Source organism: Leucopleurus acutus (assembly GCF_964270905.1).
Source record: "Leucopleurus acutus genome assembly, chromosome: X".
Taxonomy (NCBI): domain Eukaryota; kingdom Metazoa; phylum Chordata; class Mammalia; order Artiodactyla; family Delphinidae; genus Leucopleurus; species Leucopleurus acutus.
The window spans coordinates 113,580,302-113,602,689 of NC_139148.1; the positions used below are offsets into that span (position 1 = coordinate 113,580,302).

The 22,388-nt window shown below is 41.1% G+C and overlaps 1 protein-coding gene across 2 annotated transcripts in view; it reads right to left on the reverse strand.

The window, feature by feature from the left end:
• The window catches only part of FRMD7 (FERM domain containing 7), a gene marked incomplete at both ends in the record, with an annotated part of 55,058 nt that overhangs the window by 17,125 nt on the left and 15,545 nt on the right, over positions 1-22,388 (reverse strand). The window contains 4 exons of one of the 2 annotated variants that reach the window (XM_082865353.1): positions 807-904; positions 3,738-3,771; positions 5,813-5,855; positions 6,660-6,764. In XM_082865353.1, the coding sequence (XP_082721479.1) occupies positions 807-904; positions 3,738-3,771; positions 5,813-5,855; positions 6,660-6,764 (280 nt within the window). Of the gene's footprint in view, positions 1-806; positions 905-3,737; positions 3,817-5,812; positions 5,856-6,659; positions 6,765-22,388 lie in introns of both variants that reach the window. The other variant, XM_082865352.1, reaches the window with a different exon arrangement.

Genomic DNA, 22,388 nt, shown 5'->3' on the forward strand with positions numbered 1-22,388 from the left:
AGAGAGAGAAAGTCCAGCCAGCCTTAGAAGAAGAGATAATATTTCCAGCTGCCTTAATCCTGCCCTCGGGGATACAGGAGCAGCCTGACGTGCCCAGCTTCACCCCCTCCCAGGAAAGGCCCCACTGTTCCCCGGGCCTCTTTTCCCTGCCTACATTACTCAGCCTAGTCCAAGGACTTGGCTGCTAGGATATGGGGAACTCTAATAGACGCCTGGGGCCTTTTTCCCTTTTAGTCTCTCTCCACCTGCTGTACTCTGTGCTTTGTTCTCTGGAATCATGATAAAGAGCAACATGGGAATCACATTAAACGTGACAATGTGCTGCAGAAAGCACGTACCAGAAATGGATCCTGGGGCAAGCAGAGGGAGTGGGGGCCTGCCTAGCAAAGTCCATGCCCAGATTAGTCCAGACCAGCTCCTGGAGAGCAAGCCTGGGGCAGTGGGAGGCCAAGGTTAGACCGAGATAGAAGAAAATCAGCATTTACTTTTAATCTACATAACTGCTCTGTGAGAAGGCATTCTTGTCACTCTTTTAAAGACTAGGGAACTCAGGCAAAGACAGATGAGGGGACTTCACCCAAGGCTACAACAGTTAGAACGTACAAACAAGATTTGAATCCAAATCTCAATGACTACAGTAACCAGCCTCTTTCTACTGGACCCTGTCATTTCTATATATCTCATCCAGGCTTTCTCTCCTCTACAGAGAAGCGCTAACATGATGATAGGGATGTTGAGGGTGCTCAACCTCTTTGCTTGGTTCTCTAGCTGGCTGATAGGCCCCGAAGCCGACATTTGCTACTTACATTGTAAGATGTGAGATATCATCAACGCTGTACAGTTGTCACTGCATGGAAGCCTTCCCAGAGCCAAATCCTTCTTTATTTGAAGAGTAAAAAGATACCTGCAAAGAAGTGGGGGGAAATCTCTTGAGGAAGAAACAGGAACAAGAAAGAAGCATTTCCCTTCTCCCAGATCAAGATGTTTCAAGAAAGACACGGTGCCCCCAGTCAGGGAGATGCCTTTTGGGGGTGGTGAGTAATGCATAGGCTTTGCTTCGGCCCCTAACCAGCACTAGACCACAACTCAGCTGATCCAGCATTTCAGCAGGCCTCACAGCCATTAGGAATCACCCCGGCCAAATCCTCCCGCCAACTTGAGGGAGTTGGCCAACCATCCTCTGGTGATTTCTGCCACGTAGCAAAGCCACATACCCAGCCAGAGAGAAAGGGAGATTCAGCAAGAATAAGCCTACTCAGGAGGCCAGTACTGCTCTGTTTACAAAATGCTATCAAATACTCACTATCGTAACAACTTAGAAGGCTGGCATCATGACCACATGTTCCAATTACGGAAAGACAGAGGTTAGGCGATTTGGGCAGAGTCATATCACCCCAAGACAGTGAAACTGTGGCAAGACCTCAGGTCTGCCTCTCAATTCTAGGCTGCCTCCTATCCAAAAGACTGTGTTTCAGAAATCAAGAACTTGAGGCCGTGATTCTGCCCCTTCACCTGGACCACTGTCTCCGTATCACCAGAGCCCAGCCTAGCCCTTTGCACAGAGCAGGTATGGGATTACTGTGTATTGAATGGAATGAAGCCAGACTACCCTTTTTCCTACCGATAATCAGGGACTCATAAAGTACACATTGGTATCCAGAACTTTGCAAAACAGATGGCATTTGTCCCACACTTTTAAGCCCTTATCAAAAGCAATCAACTTTTGAAAAGATGTGTATAATTAAGATTCTACTGCCGACTATGTTCCTTCTTGGTTCAAAATTGGTTCCAAAGTTTTATTTTATATATTAAAACATTTACTATCTACTGTGGGCATTTCCCTAAATAAGATGTAATTTTCTGAATAAAATTCTATCTAGACTTTTTTTAAACCAATTAAGACTTGACAGTAATGTGGTGAACCAGAATTAATTGCACGTGATAGATGAAAATGCAGACTGGGAAAAAACAGGTAAATTAGTAGGTGATTATTTAATTTACAAAGCCATTCATTATAATCCTTCAAATTGTGATCTCTCTTAATGGATTAGAAATGATTCATTAGAAAAGTTATATTTGCACACCACTCTGAGAAACTCAGGTAGTGGCCCCAATCAAGGCATCCTTGTAAAGTCAACTACAGTTAAGTATTCTCAAATGGACCAATGGGGAAAAAATAAAGGAAGTCTAACCGTTGCCATTACCTGCTTTCAAATATAGATGTAAATGGAATAATCAGCCTCAATTGCTAAAGGGGACGTGAATTTCATTTTACTCCTAGCAAGAAAGAAAGTAACCTTCTTGTCATTTGACACATTCCTTGCTGTTAAGAAGGCAGCTGCCTGCTGCAAATACCAAATCCTTCCTCTGAACAGCTGATGAATCATTTATCATCACATTGATTTTCTCATTCTTTTTTTTTTTCCCAGAGAAAGTTTATCTCCATCAAAATTGGTTACAATTTGAGACTCGACTGAAATGAGTTAGCAAAGGCAAACTGATAGAGATACCAAGACATCAGGTTATCTGGGAAAAGGGCCTACAACTCACAAATTTGGAGAGGATTGGGAGAGAGAGACTGACTTTTTTTTTTTTTTTTTTTTTTTTTGCGGTATGTGGGCTTCTCACTGTTGTGGCCTCTCCCATTGCGGAGAACAGGCTCCGGACGCGCAGGCTCAGCGGCCATGGCTCACGGGCCCAGCCGCTCCGCGGCATGTGGGATCTTCCCGGACCGGGGCACGAACCCGCGTCCCCTGCATCGGCAGACGGGATCTCAACCACTGCGCCACCAGGGAAGCCCGAGACTGACTTTTTTAAAGTGACTTCTACAAAGACCCCTCAGAAAAGAACCCCCCCACTTTACAAAAAGGGTGAAGAAAAATTGGCCATGAACCATGATGGGGAATATTTCAGGTAGAATAATTGCCAACACGCTGTGACCTTGATCAAGTCACTCTAGTTCCCAGGACCAGTTTCTGCATCTGTAAAGCAAAAGGTCTGGACTAGATTATCTCTTACATCCCTTCTATGTGTAGAAGTCTGGAGTCTAAAGTCTAGAAAGCAGAGTAAGGTTTGGGGAGTGTTATGTTGACAAAGTATTTTTGAAGAAGTAGGTTTACATGGTCATTTTAAAGGGCATTTTTATAAAAATACTTTAAAATGTTTTATACTTTTTGCTTTTTTGTAAGTATACAAATATTTTACTTATATAAATTATTATTAATTATTATTGTAATTATAATAAAATATCAATAATTTATAATTATGCAAAATAATTTATTAAATTATTTTTTACTTTTCTACTTTCAAAAAGGTTTTATAAGTGTATGTCATCATCACTTTCTACCTATGGGATATACACACACACAAATGTGCACACACACCTGTGCACACAACCGTTTTCAGTATGCAGGGAACTTAGCTGTCAAGCTGCCCTCTGATTAGAACACAGATGCAATGAAGGCAAACACTCTAACTGTTGTAGTAGTTAATGGCTTAACCCCCAAGTGGGCACCCAGGCTGGTTACCACTTTAAGAACACCACCCTTCCTTCTCCCTGAAGTCCCTATCCTTTGGAAGATTAACCCTGGGGACCAGCCAGGTCGTCCTTCTCACCAACTTCTTACGATCTCCCAGAGTGACTGAGACCCAAGCCTTCCAAAGAAGGCTAGAAGCCCATTCCCTGATAAATGGAGAATAATGATTAAGTAACATCATGCGTCATGCAAGTACTATACCTTGTAAGCTCTTCTCGCAGATGTCCAGGGTCCACTGGGAAAAATTTCACCATAAATTTGAAAACAACCTCCTTAGGATCTTAAAACACAATATCTCCATAAGTTTTATTTAAATGTCCATCACAACAGTTACAGGGCTTCTCTCTCTCTCTCTCTCTCTCTCTCTCTCTCTCTCTCTCACACACACACACACACACACACACACACACACTCCCCTCTCCTCTTCCCTCCTCTCCCCAGCACTCCCTCTCACAGACTTTTCATTTAAATTTCAATTTTTCACATTTGTGAGCTGTTGCTATTTTTGAATTGTGCCTCTATGTGGATAACAGTTGGGAAAGTTCTCCTGCCCCTCTTCCTCCCATCTCTTTCTTTGAGTTTCTTTTTGTAAAGATGTGCCTCGTTTGGGGCCTACTGTGTCCTCTCTTAAGAAGTGTTCCGTTTAGAAAAATATACCACTTGCTACTTGGGATTCTGCATTCCTGGCTGAGAGAAGGGCCCAGCTATAGAGGCAGGTGAATATCAGTTGGCTCAAGGATTCATAAAGGGAACTAGAAGTAGTAGGGACTGAGGCCTCTGTGTATCTTAAAATCTACATGAAGAAAACATATCTACTTGCCTTCACTCCTACTTGCATTTGAAAATAAGAAGCTTTCTGTATCAAAAGCAAATACACACATGCAGCATTAACACCACTGATTCAGTAAATATATGTTGAGTGCCTATTGTATGCTAAGCATTGTACTAGAGGCTCCTGGAAATAAAAATACAGTTAAGCACTCAAAGGTTGGTAGAAGGGGCAGACACCTAGACAGACAATCACAGAACCACAAAGTGTTATAAGCCCCGAGTACTGGGTAAGCACAAGAGGGAGAAAAGAGTTTGGAGGAGGTCAAGGAAGGCTTCCTGGAAGAGCTGACATCTGAGTAGGGCTGCCAGATTTAGCAGATAAAAATATAGGACTCCCAGTTAAATTTGAATTTCAGATATACAATGATTGCTTGGGACATACTTATACAAAGAAATTAGTCTTTTTTGATCTGAAATTCTAATATAGTTGGGCAACTTCTATTTTATCTGAGAAGCCTACACCTGAAGTTAGTTTTGTTCAAATTAGGAGAGGTAGGAGTATGAAGTGGTCAGAGGCAGAGGTAAAGGCTGAAAAGGCAGGCAGAGTCCGGTGCTTTGAGGATCATGTTAAAGAGTTTGGACTTTATTCTAAGGACAATAGGGAGTCATGGAAGCATTTTTAAGCAGGAGACTGATGTGGTCAGGTTTGTATTTGCAATAGTTCCCTTTGGGAGTAGTGTACATGATGGATTGGGGGGAGTCAGTTGGGAAGCTGTTGGGATGATGTGACAGATTATCAATACGTAGTGGGAAAAGACAGAACTGTGGGAGACACCAACACGTAGAGAGCAGGAGGGGGAAGTGACACGAAACAGCCTTTCCCAAAGTGTGGACTGAAATCCACCTGCAGCGGAAGCAGCTATGGAATTTGTTAAAAATGCAGGTTGCTGGCCCCAAATTCGGGGATGAGGCCCAGCAATATGCATTTTAACAAGAACTGCCCCCTCCTCCCGGCCCATGATCCTAATACACACTGAAAGTTAAGAACCACCACACTAGATTGTGACATATAGGGTTCGGGGGAATATTTCATGCATAGTAGGCACTCAAATACGACCTGAAATGGATGGACAATGTCTGTGATGGGATAAAACTGAAACACCTCCTGGAAGAAGGTGAATGGCATTGCTGCTTGACATCAAGGATGCTCGAAGATTTACAGGTCTAGACTCAGAGATGTATTCCTAGAGCCAATCCACAGAGTGCTGTCATTACCAGGGTTCTCGAAATTTACTCAAAGATCCAGCAGCCTGATTTTCCTCATCACAGGCAAAGGTAAAATGGTTTTTTTAAATTGCTAAATTTACTGGATGGATGAAGGATTAAAATAATACATCAAAGCCATTTTCTCCGCTTATATTAAGGCAAGGAACAGTGTGGTATTGTTGAAATATTTTCAAGTTGTAACTGGGAATTCTATTCCTTAAGTGATTTTCCATACTTACTTTTTACTTGCTTTGTAATGGACTTCAGAAGTTCCAACCAGACCTGTAATAACATTAATGAAAGAATTGGTAGAACATGGCACTGAGTATAGCTTTTTGTTTTTTGGGGTTTTTTTGATAGCAGATTAAAGTCAACATGAAACAAACAAATGTCAAGACTCTTTAGACTTCTAAAGATAGTAAGAAACAGCAACATCAAAGAAATGCTGTGCTTCCACCACACTCAATCTGTCCCCTTCTATTTTCCCAATGACAGTGCACATTGCTGATCTATAAACTCTTGCTGTTGACATTTGAGTCACTGCTCCCTGCCTCAGGAGAATGACAGAGGTGTCATATACAAGGCTCATTAGTTGCCACAAAGACTAATGAAGGCACGTGGCTCCACATTTGAATCCTACAGCCCCCAAATGCCAGCTTAATAGTCATAATGAGCCTTTCTGGGAAGGAGCCAGATAACAGATCCACCAAGGCAGAACACAGCGGGCAGAACATCGGGAATGTTAGGATGTGAGAGAGGGGCAAGGAGCATTCCCGAATACTACTGGTGAGGTTAGGAGTCTTCAGTTTGGAGGTTGAGGTCCAGCCTCTGGAAAGTCAGAATAAAGCACAGAGACCTCTTCACACAGTGGCAAAAGAGGAGCAGAGGGTGGAAGAGTTTGTGCTTGGCAAACTGAGGTGACTTTTAATAGACAAGGAGGGGAAATAGTTGTTAAATCCACTCATTTTGCAAGGGTTTAAATGGTTTTTCCTTTTGCAGTTGGGGGTTTGAGCCCTGCATATCTAGCTGCAAGCTGCATTTAGAAGCAATTCTAGACACAAAGAACCTATAATGAAACCAACTTACATTATTTCCAGAATGGCTACAGAATTCTAATCCAAAATATTCCTTTTCAGCAAGATTTAGATGGCTGCAACTCAGGTTAAACAGCGCCTTCCCGGATGACTTTTGCTAAACAAAACAAAGAGACCATAGCACAGTTTGCAATCCTAAGCTGATATTGTTGCTGTAGTGTGGAGTAAAGGGTAGAAGCAACTAGATTCTCTTCAGTTTCCTTTAAGCACTGTTTTCAGGCCCTGTATCCTCCCAAATGTTGTTGAGTTTTCCACACAAATACATGCATCTATCTGTAGATTGTTTTAGCGGTACCTCTTAAAAAGCCTCAGATTAATGACAAACCCTCTTGGCAAAAGACAGCCTTGCACTTAACTACGTATGGCTAGATCTGCAAATCTACCCTTTCAGTGGAATTCTTTCATCAATTCATCCCACAGGCAATTTGAAAGATTTTCCCCAAATTGACAGATAGTTTAATCAAGATGCAAATCTGACCTGCTTAAAATCCTTCAGTGGCTCCCTTCAGGATAAAGTCTCTACTCCTTAGCAGGAAGGCTGGGCCCTTTCCCTCATGTGGCCCTGCCTGCCCCTCCAGCCTCATCACTTTCCCTTCCCCCTTCCTTTCTAATAATCGCAGCCTGCTCATGTTTCCCCACACGTCAAGTAAATTCATGTCTCCATGCCTCTGCTCATGTCATTCCTTCTACACAGAACGCCCTTCCCACCTTTCTTTGCTTTGGCTTCCTCCTACTCAGCTCAGATGCCACTCCCCGGGAGACCTTTGGAGCCAAGGGCAACCTCTGTGCTCCCAAACACTCTTGCTTACCTCAAACATGGCACTTCTCACACGGGATGTCTATGTTCCCTGTTAGACTGAATTCCTTCATAGCAGGGGCCTTGCTTTAATTGTCTTGTTACTCACCAGGTCTAACTCAGAGCCTGTCACATACTAGGGGTCTTGAATGTTGGTTGATCCAACATGAAATTGACCAACTTCCTCCTCCGAGCTCCACGAGGAGATTTCATTCTACAGCTTTTCCCATCGTAACTGCATCTAGCATACTCCTTTCACATAAGGCCACACATATTTTTTTTTCTTCATAAAGCCCGCATACACTGGGAGCACAAAACAGTCCCTTTTTCAGGCTTCTCTGAGAATAGGAGCTGTGAAGAGCTCTCTGTGAAAATCTCTATGAGCTGAGTGGGGCTGGAGCTGATCTTCAGCCAGCATTGCTGAGGCCAAGGGTTGCAGTTGCAGGGAGGACGGTGATGGGAAAATTGGGCCCTAGCTGATAGGCACAAAGACACGCTGCTGAAAACCCCTAGTTAAAGCCAAGTCACACGGTGCCTCTGGTGCTGCAAAGGAAGCTGGGTGCAGGGAAATGTAGTTGGAAATCACCGACGCATAGAATTAATGCCAACCTTGAGAGGTCAGAGAGTCCAGCCACCCTCCTCCCACACCCCACCCTCTCCCTCAAGGCAGTCCCACACGGAACAGAACCCACATCTGGTATTTAATAGCTTCCAGGAAGGCGACCTCCCCCATCCCCTTCCCCCAACGACCCCAAATGCTCCCCTCTCCCTTGGACTTCTCTCCACTTGGTTTCGTAGTCCAAAGCTCCACCAACTGAGATTCATGAGGGTTAACCAGGGTCCTATTTTTAAATGCAAATAGGATGCAGAGGGTGAAAGCTACTGCATCCTTAGCGCCTGGAGAGAGAGCTGAGGGAAAAGGGGTTTGATTTTATGTGGGAGGTCACATTGGAGCTGTGATCCAGGAAGAAGGGGTCAGCCCATGGTGGGGTTCGGGGGCTTGAAGGGCATTAGGGGGCAGTGGGGGAGGGGGTGTCTGGGAGGGAGGAGGGAGGGGGCCCTTCTGCCTATGTGGCAACCTTGCCTAGGGCAAGTCCTGACACAGACCATTCCAGACAGATGAAATCGCTCCTATTTTCAAAGTCCTCCAGACAAGGAGCTGTTATGGGATTTTTATTATGAATTAAAAAATTTTCTAAAGAGAGAGAGAGATGACAGCAATACTTTTTCCAACACCAAAGAAACGTTTCAGTCATGAGGACCAAATTCCGTCATAGACTCCAGTTTCTTTGCAAACAATTTAAGAAACTCAAGATTTTCCTTTCTCCTCCTCATTTTTTCTTTCTTTTTTTTTTTACCATTGGGGTGCTTAATCATTGCCATCAATGCTGCCACATTCCATGTGTTTGTATATTTAAATGTTTCTGCAGTCACAAAGAATATATAGCCATCCCTGTAAGGTTTCCAATCCAGGCTGCCTTTTTGCTCCCTTCTGTAAGATCCCATACCATGTTTATAAGAATAATCCCCTGATTCGTCCACCCCTGTACATCTTGCCAACTGGCTCTAAAAGCCTTTGGCATTTGTGCATTAGGAGGTCAGGAGCTCATGTGGCTCAAGCTCTCTACCCACATCTCCGGGAGAGGCATTTCCCTTCAACCCTCTGTAGTGTACGTTGAAATTGGCCAGCCTAGTGGAATGTATTGCACAATAGGTAAGGTCTTGGTTCTGTCTTAACATGCAGGCTTTAATTTTTTTCAACCAATTCTTCAACTTGTATGTTATGATTATTTTTCTCATAATATCTCTATATACAACTTTCCTATTTTCTCTTTTCTGGACTTCTGATTCTCTTTTCCATTGCTTGTTCTTGTTTAAGCTGACACTTTTCAACATTCTAATCAAGCTCCTTAGTGGATCTAAATTATTTATCACCGGGCCTCCCACTCAAGGAATTGGAACTCCAATCCTGAACCCTGTCTTATATTCATCTCCCTTGGATTACAGTAGAGCAGTGTTTGCCTTTAAAAAAATCACACACACACATATAATTTAAAACTTTTCAGAACTTGTATTTATAATCTTCAGCTTACAAGCTTGGTCTTAACCATTGGACACTGATTTCTTGGGGCTCCAAACTCATCTTCTCATGGAAACAATAAATATTCAAGGTGACCGTTTCCAAAAAACAGCCCACCAAATCTTCTATGCACATAGGGCTGTCATATAACAGTTTATTAAAACAAGCCTGTATTGTAATCCTGCTCTACCCACTTACTAACTGGATGAATTGGGGCAAATGTTTTAGCTCACAGATTGATCTCCCTTTTCCAGGTACCTGAAGACAGAAACCATGTGCCTGAGTACCTGGCATTATATACAGTGATTGGAAAAGAGTGGACATTCCATAAATGTTTACTGAATAAATAGATGAATGGATCCGAACATTTAACTTGATTCATGTGCATTAGCAGGACAGTCCTCTCAAGAGGAAGAACAAATTAGTTACTATGTGACCTAGGGCAAATTACTGAACCGTTCTGAGCCTTGGTTTACTCATCTGTAAAATGGAGATAATAATAGTATTATGTTACAGAGTCGTTGTGTGGATTAATCAAGATAATTCACATCAAGGCCTTAGTACTATGCCTGGCACATCACAAGACATAAGTAATACACACATATATTTATAGATATAGAGAGAGAAGAGTCTGGAAGAATACATACCAACCTTTTAACAACATTATTCCTGGAGAGGGGTTTAGATTAAAGGGAACCTTACCTTTTTAGTTTGTACATATCTGGATTCTTTTTTTAAATGAACAGGGACAGTAGAAACTCTCTTAATAAACTTTAATTCAACAACGCACAGAGAATGCTTTCCATTCCCCCTTTAAAACATTGACAGATGCCTAAGTCATGATGAACGTTCATGGCTAGTAAGCTAATATGACTTTGCACTTCTACATCCATCGACTGAGTCTCAGGCTTGATAATAATTATTTTCTTGAACATATTTTGACAATTCTACTTATTATTGTAATTATCAATTTAATTATATTGTATGTATATCACAAGAATCATGATCACTAATAGCAAGAGTAGTTTCTATGAAAACTAAATTGAAAAAAATCAATAAGGGGGGAATCCCCCAAAATGTGCTGTCAAATTAGTTTTGGGTAGGACAGCAGTAAAATATTGGGGGATAAAATCTGGAAGGATTCTGTACTCAAATTTTTCCACATTAAATGAACAAATACTGGAAATCATAGATGATGCCTTATGCGTATAAGTCAGAGAAGAAAAATGGAAACACCGATCAGAAGTCCTTACTCAAAATGCCCTTGACCCCGCATCAAAAGCTTGGCATATGAATATAAATGTATACGGTTTATGTTGAAGTAAGAAGTTTAAGGTGTTTGTGTGTAAATGTACGTATTTATTATGATTTTCTGCTTTGGCAAATTTTATCAATTAACTGATCAACAATCACCTTTGATCATATTAGATAACAGAGATTCTAATGCATCCACATAATGACTGTGTACTTCAAAAGAATGTAGGCTACAGAATTAAGGTTTCAGAAAAGGATAAGCTGGAACAACAGCGTATTATTAACAGTAGCATGATAGGCCATTTTAATTTTATAATGTGTATTGTGTTTCTCTGGAAAATATAACAAATATAAGGAAAATTAAAGAGTCTTATAGATGCTTCTCCTGTTTCCAGTGCTGATTCCCACATTCAAAATATTTCTCATGCTCCCCTCAGGAAATTGTTTTTGAAGTCACAGATAATAATCACCCATTCTTCTGATTTTATGGTTATGCCTCATTTTTGAATCCCAAAATATGACTATATAAACTCCGGTGACGACAACAAAATAGCAGAGAGAGAGAGAGAGAGAGAGAGAGAGAGAGAGAGAGAGAGAGAGAGAGACCTGTCTCTTCCTGTTTTATAAAGCCATCTGTCCTATCAGGTTAGGGCCCCACCCTTATGACCTCATTCAACCTTAATTACTTCCTAAAAGTCCTATCTCCAAATACAGTCAGATTAATCACATGGGGAGTGGGGTTAGAGGTTCAACATATGAATCTGGGTTGGGGGGATACAATTCAGTCCATAGCAATGACCCAACTTGATAGCCCACTTTAGTTATCATACTTGCTCTTTATGACTTTTGACTCTTTCCAAACATGAAATCCACTCTCAAATAATGAAGATTTGTGAGCCATTTTGGAAGCAATGTGCCCAGTTACAGAAGGCCAAAAAGGAGTTCCAAAATGTGCTGAGTACCTGCAATACACAGGAGAAGGCAGCACATCACGGTGGCTAAGAATGTGGGCTCTGAAGCCAGACACAGCTGGCTCTAGTTCTGACCTGTCTACCTGCTAGAGGGGTAATCTTGGGCAGACTAATCTCTCTGAACCTTTGCTTCTTCAGTTGCAAAATAAGACTGTCAAACACAGAAGGGTCACATATTATATGATTCTATTTATATGAAATGTCCGGAACAGGCAAATCCATAGAGATAGAAAACAGATTGGTGGTGGTCAGAGACTGGGGGGAGAGGGGAATAGGGGGTGACTATTAACTAGTATGGGGTTTCTTTTGGGGAGGATGCATATATTCTGGAATTAGATAGTTGTGATGGTTGTACAACAATGAATATACTAAAAACCACTGAATTGTACACTTTAAAAGGATGAATCTTCTGGCATGTGAATGGCATCTCCATTTTAAAGAAGGGTCATAGGGAGCATCTAATGAGACTATTCTTGTCAAGTACTTTACACAGTATCTGGTCCAAAGGAAGAGCTCGAGAAATGTTGACTGTTTATAGGGCGACTATATAATTTATCATCCAAATTGGGACGGTTTTGAGAGTTGACAGGGCACTAGTAATTGTTATATTGTCACAATAGGTGTAAACCAGGACTGTCCTGGACAAACTCTGATGTATGGTCACCTAGTTATTTGTATTTGGACCACTCCAGGGGGTCTGTTTTGACAACGGCAGCATTTATTTGAATATTCAAAATGTGGAATATTAAGAATCAGAGACATGACTATTAGTTTCCCCTCATAGAAACCGGTGTCTGATGATCATTCCTCCAGTAGCAAGTGAATGAGTTACCCTTCAGTCATGTTAACCCTGGTTCCGTATTTTTATAGGTAAGGCTCAACTGTAACAACCACACAAAAAAACAGGGACAGAGAACTGCTTCACCAGTCTTAACCTTCTCCCTAATAAACATTTTAAAAGTCGATCCCTCTCCTTTAACATGTTTTTTCTCCATTCTTTATTCTCTTTTTTCAGTTCTCTTTGTTTTCCTGTTGTAATTTCCCCCTGTGCAAACTCCAGGCTTACTTTTGATGCGTTTGCCCTTTTCCTCCTGTATATGCCTTTACTCTTTTGTGACACTTTCTACAACCTCTTCAATTCAACACACAATACTGAGTGCCTGTTCTGTGCCAGGTACTTTCCTGAACTGCAGGGATACCGAGGTGAACAAGACCCAGGCATTACCACCAAGGAATACATAGGCTGGCAGGAAAGGCAGGCGCGTCAACAGGTGATCGCAGTGGTTGGGACTAAGTGTGCTTTTAAGCTTGTATGCAGGGGTTAATGTGATATCACACCCAAAGGGCACCTAACCCAGAAATGTGGGTGAGGGTATAGTACATGGATTCTTTTTTTAAAAATTAATTAATTAAATAATTTTTTGGAGGGCTACATTTGGTCTTCGTTGCCACTCAGGGGTTACTCTTTGATGCGGTGCACGGGCTTCTCATTGCTGTGGCTTCCCTTGTTGCAGAGCACGGGCTCCAGGTGTGTGGGCTTCAGTAGTTGTGGCTCATGGGCTCTAGAGCGCAGGCTCAGTAGTTGTGGTGCACGGGATTAGTTGCTCCGCGGCATGTGGGATGTTCCCGGACCAGGGCTCGAACCCGTGTCCCCTGCATTGGCAGGCGAATTCTTAACCACTGAACCACCAGGGAAGTCCCTGCATAATGGATTCTTAACAGTGGGGACACCTAATCCAAGATAGGATGCAAGAGTTGGAGTTAGCCAGGTGAAGAGGAGGAAAAGAGAAGGGTGTCAGAGGCAGAGATTAGAAAACAGGGTGTGAACAACTCGATTGTAAGCAGTGTGGTGTTCCTAAAGGAGCGAGGGAGATACAGGGACACTGAGCAGGAGCCTCACCAAGATGGGCAGAAATCTTGTAGAAAGTGTAGACCAAGATGCAGAAATCTTGTTCTGCATCTTGGTCTACACTCCCTCACCTCCATCCAGCTCTCTGTAAGCAGCAATAGGCACACACTTCATTTACAGAGTTTGGACCTTTCCGAAGGAAGGTAAGTCTTTCTCCATTCCTGTTGTCTGCAGGCTACATCCAGAAACCTCAGAACCCTTTAAGTGTTAAACCCTGGGACTGCTCCTTTTAAAGGGCTGTTTCACTTTTCATTAAAAATGCAAATATCCTGGGGCTTCCCTGGTAGCAGAGTGGTTAAGACTCCGCCTGCCAATGCAGGGGACAAGGGTTCCATCCCTAGTCCGGGAAGATCCCACATGCCGCGGAGCAACTAAGCCCATGTGCCACAACTACCGAACCTGCGTGCCAGAACTGCTGAATCCTGTGTGCCTAGAGCCCGCGCACCGCAACGAAGAGCAGCCCCCGCTCACTGCAACTAGAGAAAGCCCACGCAGCAACGAAGACCCAACGCAGCCAAAAATAAATAAATTAAAAAAAAAATTTTTAATGCAAATATCCTGACATTGGAACAAACAACAGCAAAAATCCGACACATATCTTATTCATCTACCAATATAGTCAGATGCAACCAGTTTTCTAAAAACGAAGTTGGACATACTTTCAAAATTTACACTGTGTAAACGACCCGGGGAACTAGGAAACAGAGCTCCTTTGGGGCAGGGCAGAAGAAATTACTGGCCAAGCTATAACCCTCCTGGGGGTTCAACTCCTGGTAAAAAGAGAACTGCTGAGAGTGGTGAGAGGCTAATTACCAGGTAGCTGCAGTTCATTCTAAAATGGAGCCCTCTCTGCAGGCAGTCTAGTCTTTCAGCATCTGGTAGAGAGCAAGGTGCAGTTAGACACATCAAAGAACAAAGAATAAGTAGGATGTCAAGGGAGGCCCTTTCCCCAGAGCCCAGAGGACTCAGCAATAAACCCCGGAGGGAAGAACAGTTTAAATGGGTACTTAAGACTTCCTGGTGGTGGTAAGCAGAGAGAACAAGCCTTGTAGTTGCTTGTGCACATGTGAAATTCACACCAAATTACAACTGGTTTTTATTTTATTTCTGAAAACATAAAGCAGTTCAAAGTACTGCCTGTGTGATTGATGGAAGGCTTAAAGTTGCTTAAGATTAACAGCTCAGAAAGATTTCCGGCCCACGTGGCTGTCCTAGGGGAGTCCTGAAGGATCAACCTGAGCAGCTGACTGACCACCCGCCCCTTTTTTTTCTATTGAAGTAGAGTTGATTTACAATGTTGTGTTAATTTCTGCTGTACAGCAAAGTGATTCAGTTATACCTATATACCACCCTCTTTACCTGCAGCCATGTTGATACTGATTAAACTAAGTTCAGAAGGGAACTCGGGAGTCAGAGAGCTCGTCTAGGCCCTGATAGATGATACTTCCTAGCAGACACCCTTTTCAAGCTCTAAGGGAATGATGTATTACTGCCTGAGGCCTTAGGTTGGTTTGGCAATGATCTGGACATGTTCCATCTGATTCATACGCTTTGCTGGAATGTGTCTAAGAGACTCTCCTTGCTCAGAATTGCTCTTCATACTAAGGAAAGAAAAAAGAAAAAACAAAACAAAACACGATTACCACCCTAATAGCAATCTTGCCCCCACTCCTGGGACATTGAAATTACCATGCCTACATTGGAAAAGCTGTTCAAAAGTGACAGTGTAATAATGGCATTCTCAAGCCAGTGCTCCCAAGTCCTGTCGAAATTACTAGCTACTCGGGTAATTAAAACAATTATAATTGTTTGTTTCCACTTAATGCTTTAGCACTAAATCCACGTGCTGTGTGTGATGCACAACCAGCTTCCAAATGGTAGTTGGCCTTTTCTTTTAAACTTCAAGTTGATAAAACATTCTGTGCATATCTATCAATCTGAGACATTCAGGACACAACAGAGATCATTCAATGTCATGTAATCCGGGCCCTTCATTTTATAAGTGGGGAGATTTAGATCCAGACAAGGGAAGAGACTTGCCCAAGATCTTCCAGCAGGTTAATAGCAGATCTGGGATTGGAACACAGATCTTCTGGCCTCCAGTAATGGGCTCATTTTATTACACCGGGCTGTCCTTAAATATAAAGGGAAAACTAATATCTAGGTGTATGAAGGACAACAAAAAGAGATAAACACCTAAACTTGTTCCTTTGATTCACTCTTTCCTTTCATGTTCACTGTTTTATTTCTTTACCATCTTTTCTCAACTTTTGACTGTACTGTTAACTCACCTTTCTCTTCTTCTGCTTATTACTCCAATGTTTCTCCTTCTTTAGCCTCCCTTTCCTTGATTGTTCTACATTCCTGACTCTTCTTCCTAGAATCAGTTTTACTCCGTTTATAAAGTGTTCACTATGTTGCCCAGCAAGGCTGTGAGCAGGTTGGAGGCCACTCTGTTCTGACAGGTTGTGAATTTCGCAGAAACTCTATAAAGAAGCCATTAAACAATAATTCCTTTTAAAACGTCTACTTAATAAGAGGCCATGAAACCCAATGTATCAGGGTTACTATGGAGAATCTGTGCTGGCTGAACAGAAAATCTTTTAAAAAAATATTTCAGAAACTATTCCAAGTTAAATGGAATCAAGAGACACATGTGGAGTTTAGGGTTCCATAAGAAAGTAGTATTTCAATGTATAAAATATACACGAGAATGTTAAATTCTGGATGATGGGATTATACTTGCATTTTATTTTCTTCTTTGTGCTTACCAGAATATTCTAATGAATTTATGTTCTGTCATATATAGAAGCTGGATTTGAAACTTGAAAAAAAATCAGAAAGAGAAAGACAAATACCATGTGATATCACTTATATGTGGAATCTAAAATATGACACAAATGAACCTATCTATGAAACAGAAACTGAATCAAGGACATAGAGAACAGAATGGTGGTTGCCAAGGAGGAGGGGGTTGGGGGAGGGATGGAGTGGGAGTTTGGGGTTAGCAGACGCAAACTATTATATATAGAATGGATAAACAACAAGGTCCTACTGTATAGCACGGAGAAGTATATTCAATATCCTATGATAAACCATAATGGAAAAGAATATATAAAAAAAGAACGTATATATATGTATTACTGAATCACTTTGCTGTACAGCAGTAATTAACACAACATTGTAAATCAACTACACTTCAGTTTAAAACAAAAGAATCTTAGCATCAAATTTTGAAAAAAAAAGAAAATTGAAAAATAAATGAACCTCTAAAGGACTTCTGAGTAGCAAAATGAGTGGTCATCTGAGCCATCACTCAGGCTAATCTGTCTGTCATGAAGTGTCTCATTCCCCCACCCTTTCAACACCCCTACGTTAGCCAGGTGTGCATGCTTGTCAACACCTGTGGACTAGGTTAAGGGACCAGCTCTGCCCCCCAGCAAGAAGCCTATAAGGGCTTCCTGCCTGAGTCTCAACTTGGCTTCTTGCCAAGCTCCACTCTTGCAGAAGTCACTCAGGACCTGTGATTTCATTCCTCTTTCCCTATGCAGACATCTGCCTTAGTTCTTGACCCTTGTTCACTTAATCTGTTTACTTGGGTTCCTGCTGTTTGGTTCTGGATTGGACCTACAATGCCCATGGGCTAGGCTCCACTCAGCTCTGCTCTCCCCTTGAGTAGTCTCCACCTCTGTTGTGCACACCATAGGTATTTCATGAAGATTGTGGTTTAGCAATATAACTTAACTCCTGGGCCTGCTTGCAGCCTTTTATCCCTTTCCTCCCAGCTACCCTGGCATACAGTCATGGAAGTCCTGAGTGCTAACTCCCTCCTGTGGGCCTTGGGGCGACTTAGGCTCTACAACCCAAAGCCTAAAAGTCGCATACTCCTCTCAGTCTGGCTTAGTCTGGGCTGATACCAGGTTTGCAGAACACTGCCGTCCTCCCTCCACAAGGCTACTTCAATACGGTGGATCTATGGTTAGGGTGTGTAACTCAAAACAGTTGTCTGGGATTCTCTAGCTGTACTCAGGGACAAGCACAACCAAGCCCAGAAAAATGTTAATTCATATATTTTATTAAATACTGCACATCTAAAATTCTAATGTACAAGAAAGAAAGGCATGGTATTCTTTCATTGAAATGAGAGAATTCAATCTTTCATTGCTTCAGCAGATAGTTATTGAGCATCTACTATGTTTCTGGTTAACTATACTACAGACCATACCACAGACTGTCACTGATGTCACTGAATTAAGAGAACCTACTGTGTCCTTTTGGGTGCATAACCCCCCTCCACGTTGAGCCCCAAAGAAGGACCTAGCTTTTTTGGCTTCATGCAATTCTAAGATGCCCTATACCTTATCGTTCTAACCCTGTCCATGTCTCTGAACCATTTCCATTGTTCAGCTGTCCCCTGAAAGCTCCCCAACAGCTCTTGCAGGTCCTCCTTACATCGGGTCAGTTTTTCCCTGAAACAGCCAACCTTGTTGTGTCTGCAACACCACTCCCAACACACACAAGAGCTAACTGCTTAAGATGTGAAATGCCGAGATAACTCCAACACAGTGGCTCTTGAAAAACAAACATTAAAGAGATTATAGTGGTCGAGTGCATGGGCTCTTAACCCAGAGTGCCCCATTCAAATCCTGTTTCTACCACTTACTACTCCGTGACTTTGGGCAACCTACTTCACCTCTCTGCCCAGTTTGCTCATCTGTCAAACAGGGATACTCCATTGAGGGTTTCAGTGAGTTAATATATGTAAAATTTACATTAGTACCTAGTAAATGATAAACATTCTTTTGATATATATTAGCTAGTATCATTACTATTTAGGCTGCAAAGGAAGTGAGTAGTAATTGTGGGCTAGTGGGCAATGGGGTTGATATTTGCGGGGCAGGTGCCACTTTGAGTGGAGCCTCTATTTTGACTGCTTATGCAGCAGCCATTTTTTTGTTTCTTTTGTATTTTTAACAACTTTATTGGAGTATAATTGCTTTACAATAGAGTGTTAGTTTCTGCTTTATAACAAAGTGAATCAGCTTTACATATACATATATCCCCATATCTCCTCCCTCTTGTGTCTCCCTCCCTCCCACCCTCCCTATCCCACCCCTCTAGGTAGTCACAAAGCACTGAGCTGATCTCCCTGTGCTATGCAGCTGCTTCCCACTAGCTATCCATTTTACATATGGTAGTATAGATAAATCCATGACACTCTCTCATTCCGTCCCAGCCTACCCTTCCCCCTCCCTGTGTCCTCAAGTCCATTCTCTACATCTGCGTCTTTATTCCTGTTCTGACCCTAGGTTCTTCAGAACACTTTTTTGTTTTTTTTTTAGATTCCATGTCTATGTGTTAGCATACAGCATTTGTTTTTCTCTTCCTGACTTACTTCAATCTGTATGACAGACGCTAGGTCCATCCACTTCATTGCACATAACTCAATTTTGTTTCTTTTTATGGCTGAGTAATATTCCATTGTATGTATGTGCCACATCTTCTTTATCCATTCATCTGTCGCTGGACACTTAGGTTGCTTCCATGTCCTGGCTATTGTAAATAGTGCTGCAATGAACATTGTGGTACATGGCTCTATTTGAATTATGGTTTTCTCAGGGTATATGTCTAGTAGTGGGATTGCTGGGCATATGGTAGTTCTATCTGTAGCTTTTTAAGGAACCTCCATACTGTTCTCCATAGTGGCTGTATCAAGTTACACTCCCACCAACAGTGCAAGAGGACTCCCTTTTCTCCACACCCTCTCCAGCATTTACTGTTTGTAGATTTTTTTCATTATGGCCATTCTGGCTGGTGTGAGGTGATGCCTCGTTGTACTTTTGATTTGTATTTCTCTAATGATTAGTGATGTTGAGCATTCATTCATGTGTTTGTTAGCAATCTGTATATCTTCTTTGGAGAAATGTCTATTTAGGTCTTCTGCCCAGTTTTGGATTGGGTTGTTTGTTTTTTTTGATATTGAGCTGCATTAGCTGCTTGTAAATTTTGGAGATTAATCCTTTGTCAGTTCCTTCATTTGCAAATATTTTCTTCCATTCTGAGGGTTGTCTTTTCGTCTTGTTTATGGTTTCCGTTGCTGTGCAAAAGCTTTTAAGTTTCATTAGGTAACATTTGTTTATTTTTGTTCTTATTTCCAGTTCTCTAGGAGGTGGGTCAAAAAGGATCCTGCTGTCATTTATGTCATAGAGTGTTCTGCCTAGTTTTTCCTCTAAGAGTTTTAGAGTGTCTGGCCTTACATTTAGGTCTTTAATCCATTTCAAGTTTATTTTTATATATGATGTTAGAGAGTGTTCTAAATTCATTCTTTTACATGTAGCTGTCCAGTTTTCGCAGCACCACTTATTGAACAGGCTGTCTTTTCTCCATTGTATATTCTTGCCTCCTTTATCAAAAATAAGGTGACCATATGTGCATGGGTTTATCTCTGGGCTTTCTATCCTGCTGCATTGATCTATATGCCTGTTTTTGTATATGCCTGTTTTTGTACCAGTACCATACTGTCTTGATTACTGTAGCTTTGTAATATAGTCTGAAGTCAGGGAACTTGATTGCTCTAGCTCTGTTTTTCTTTCTCAAGATTGCCTTTGCTATTTGGGGTCTTTTGTGTTTCCATACAAATTGTGAATTTTTTTGTTCTAGTTCTGTGAAAAATGCCATTGATAGTTTGATATGGATTGCATTGAATCTGTAGATTGCTTTGGGTAGTATCGTCATCTTCACAATGTTGGTTCTTCCAATCCAAGTACATGATATACCTCTCCATCTGTTTGTATCACCTTTAATTTCTTTCATCAGTGTCTTATAGTTTTCTGCATACAGGTTGTTCATCTCCTTAGGTAGGTTTATTCCTAGGTATTTTATTCTTTTTTTTGCAATGGTAAATGGCAGTGTTTCCTTAATTTCTCTTTCAGATTTTTCTTCATTAGTGTATAGGAATGCAAGAGATTTCTGTGCATTAATTTTGTATCCTGCTACTTTACCAAATTCATTGATTAGTTCTAGTAGTTTTCTGGTACAGTCTTTAGGATTCTCTATGTATAGTGTCATGTCATCCGCAAACAGTGACAGCTCTACTTCTTTTTCTCCAATTTGTATTCCTTTTATTTCTTTTTCTTCTCTGATTGCTGTGGCTAAAAGTTCCAAAACTATGTTGAATAATAGTGCTGAGAGTTGACAGACTTGTCTTCTTCCTGATCTTAGTGGAAATGGTCTCAATTTTTCACCATTGAGAATGATGTTGGCTGTGGGTTTGACATATATGGCCTTTATTATGTTTAGGTAAGTTCCCTGTATGCCTACTTTCTGGAGGGTTTTTACCATAAATGGGTGTTGAATTTTGTCAAAAGCTTTTTCTGCATCTATTGAGATGATCATATGTTTTTGATCTTTCAGTTTGTTAATATGGTGTATCACATTGATTGATTTGCTTATTTTGAAGAACGCTTGCAATCCTGGGATAAGCCTCAATTGATCATGGTGTATGATCCTTTTAATGTGCTGTTGGATTCTGCTTGCTAGTATTTTGTTGAGGAGTTTTGCATCTATGTTCATCAGTGATATTGGCCTGTAGTTTTCTTTCTATGTGACATCTTTGTCTGGTTTTGGTATCAGGTTGATGGTGGCCTCATAGACTGAGTTTGGGAGTGTTCCTCCCTGTGCTAAATTTTGGAAGGTTTTGAGAAGGATAGGTGTTAGCTCTTCTCTAAATGTTTGATAGAATTCACCTGTGAAGCCATCTGATCCTGGGCTTTTGTTTGTTGGAAGATTTTTAAACACAGTCTCAATTTCAGTGCTTGTGATTGGTCTGTTCATATATTCTATTTCTTCCTGGTTCAGTCTCGGAAGGTTGTGCCTTTCTAAGAATTTGTCCATTTCTTCCAAGTTGTCCATTTTATTGGCATATAGTTACTTGTAATCTCTCATTATCCTTTGTATTTCTGCAGTGTTAGTTGTTACTTCTTTTTCATTTCTCATTCTATTGATTTGAGTCTTCTCCCTTTTCTTTTGGTGAGTCTGGCTAGTGGTTTATCAATTTTGTTTATCTTCTCAAAGAACCAGCTTTTAGTTCTATTGATCTTTGCTATCATTTCCTTCGTTTCTTTTTCATCTATTTCTGATCTGATATTTATGATTTCTTTCCTTCTGCTAACTTTGAAGTTTTTTTTCTTCTTTCTCTAATTGCATTAGGTGTAAAGTTAAGTTGTTTATTTGAGATGTTTCTTGTTTCTTGAGGCAGGATGATATTGCTGTAAACTTCCCTCTTAGAACTGCTTTTGCTGCATACCATAGGATTTTGGTCATCGTATTTTCATTGTCATTTGTTTCTAGGTAGTTTTTGATTTCTTCTTTCATTTCTTCATGGATCTCTTGGTTATTAAGTAGTGTATTGTTTAGCCTCCATGTGTTTGTATTTTTTACAAATTTTTTCCTGTAATTGATATTTAGTCTCATAGCATTGTGGTCAGAAAAGATACTTGATATGGTTTCAATTTTCTTAAATTTACCAAGGCTTGATTTGTGACCCAAGATATGATCTATCCTGGAGAATGTTCCATGAGCACTTGAGAAGAAAGTGTATTCTGTTGTTTTTGGATGGAATGTCCTATAAATATCAATTAAGTCCATCTTGTTTAGTGTATCATTTAAAGCTTGTCTTTCATTATTTATTTTCATTTTGTATGATCAGTCCA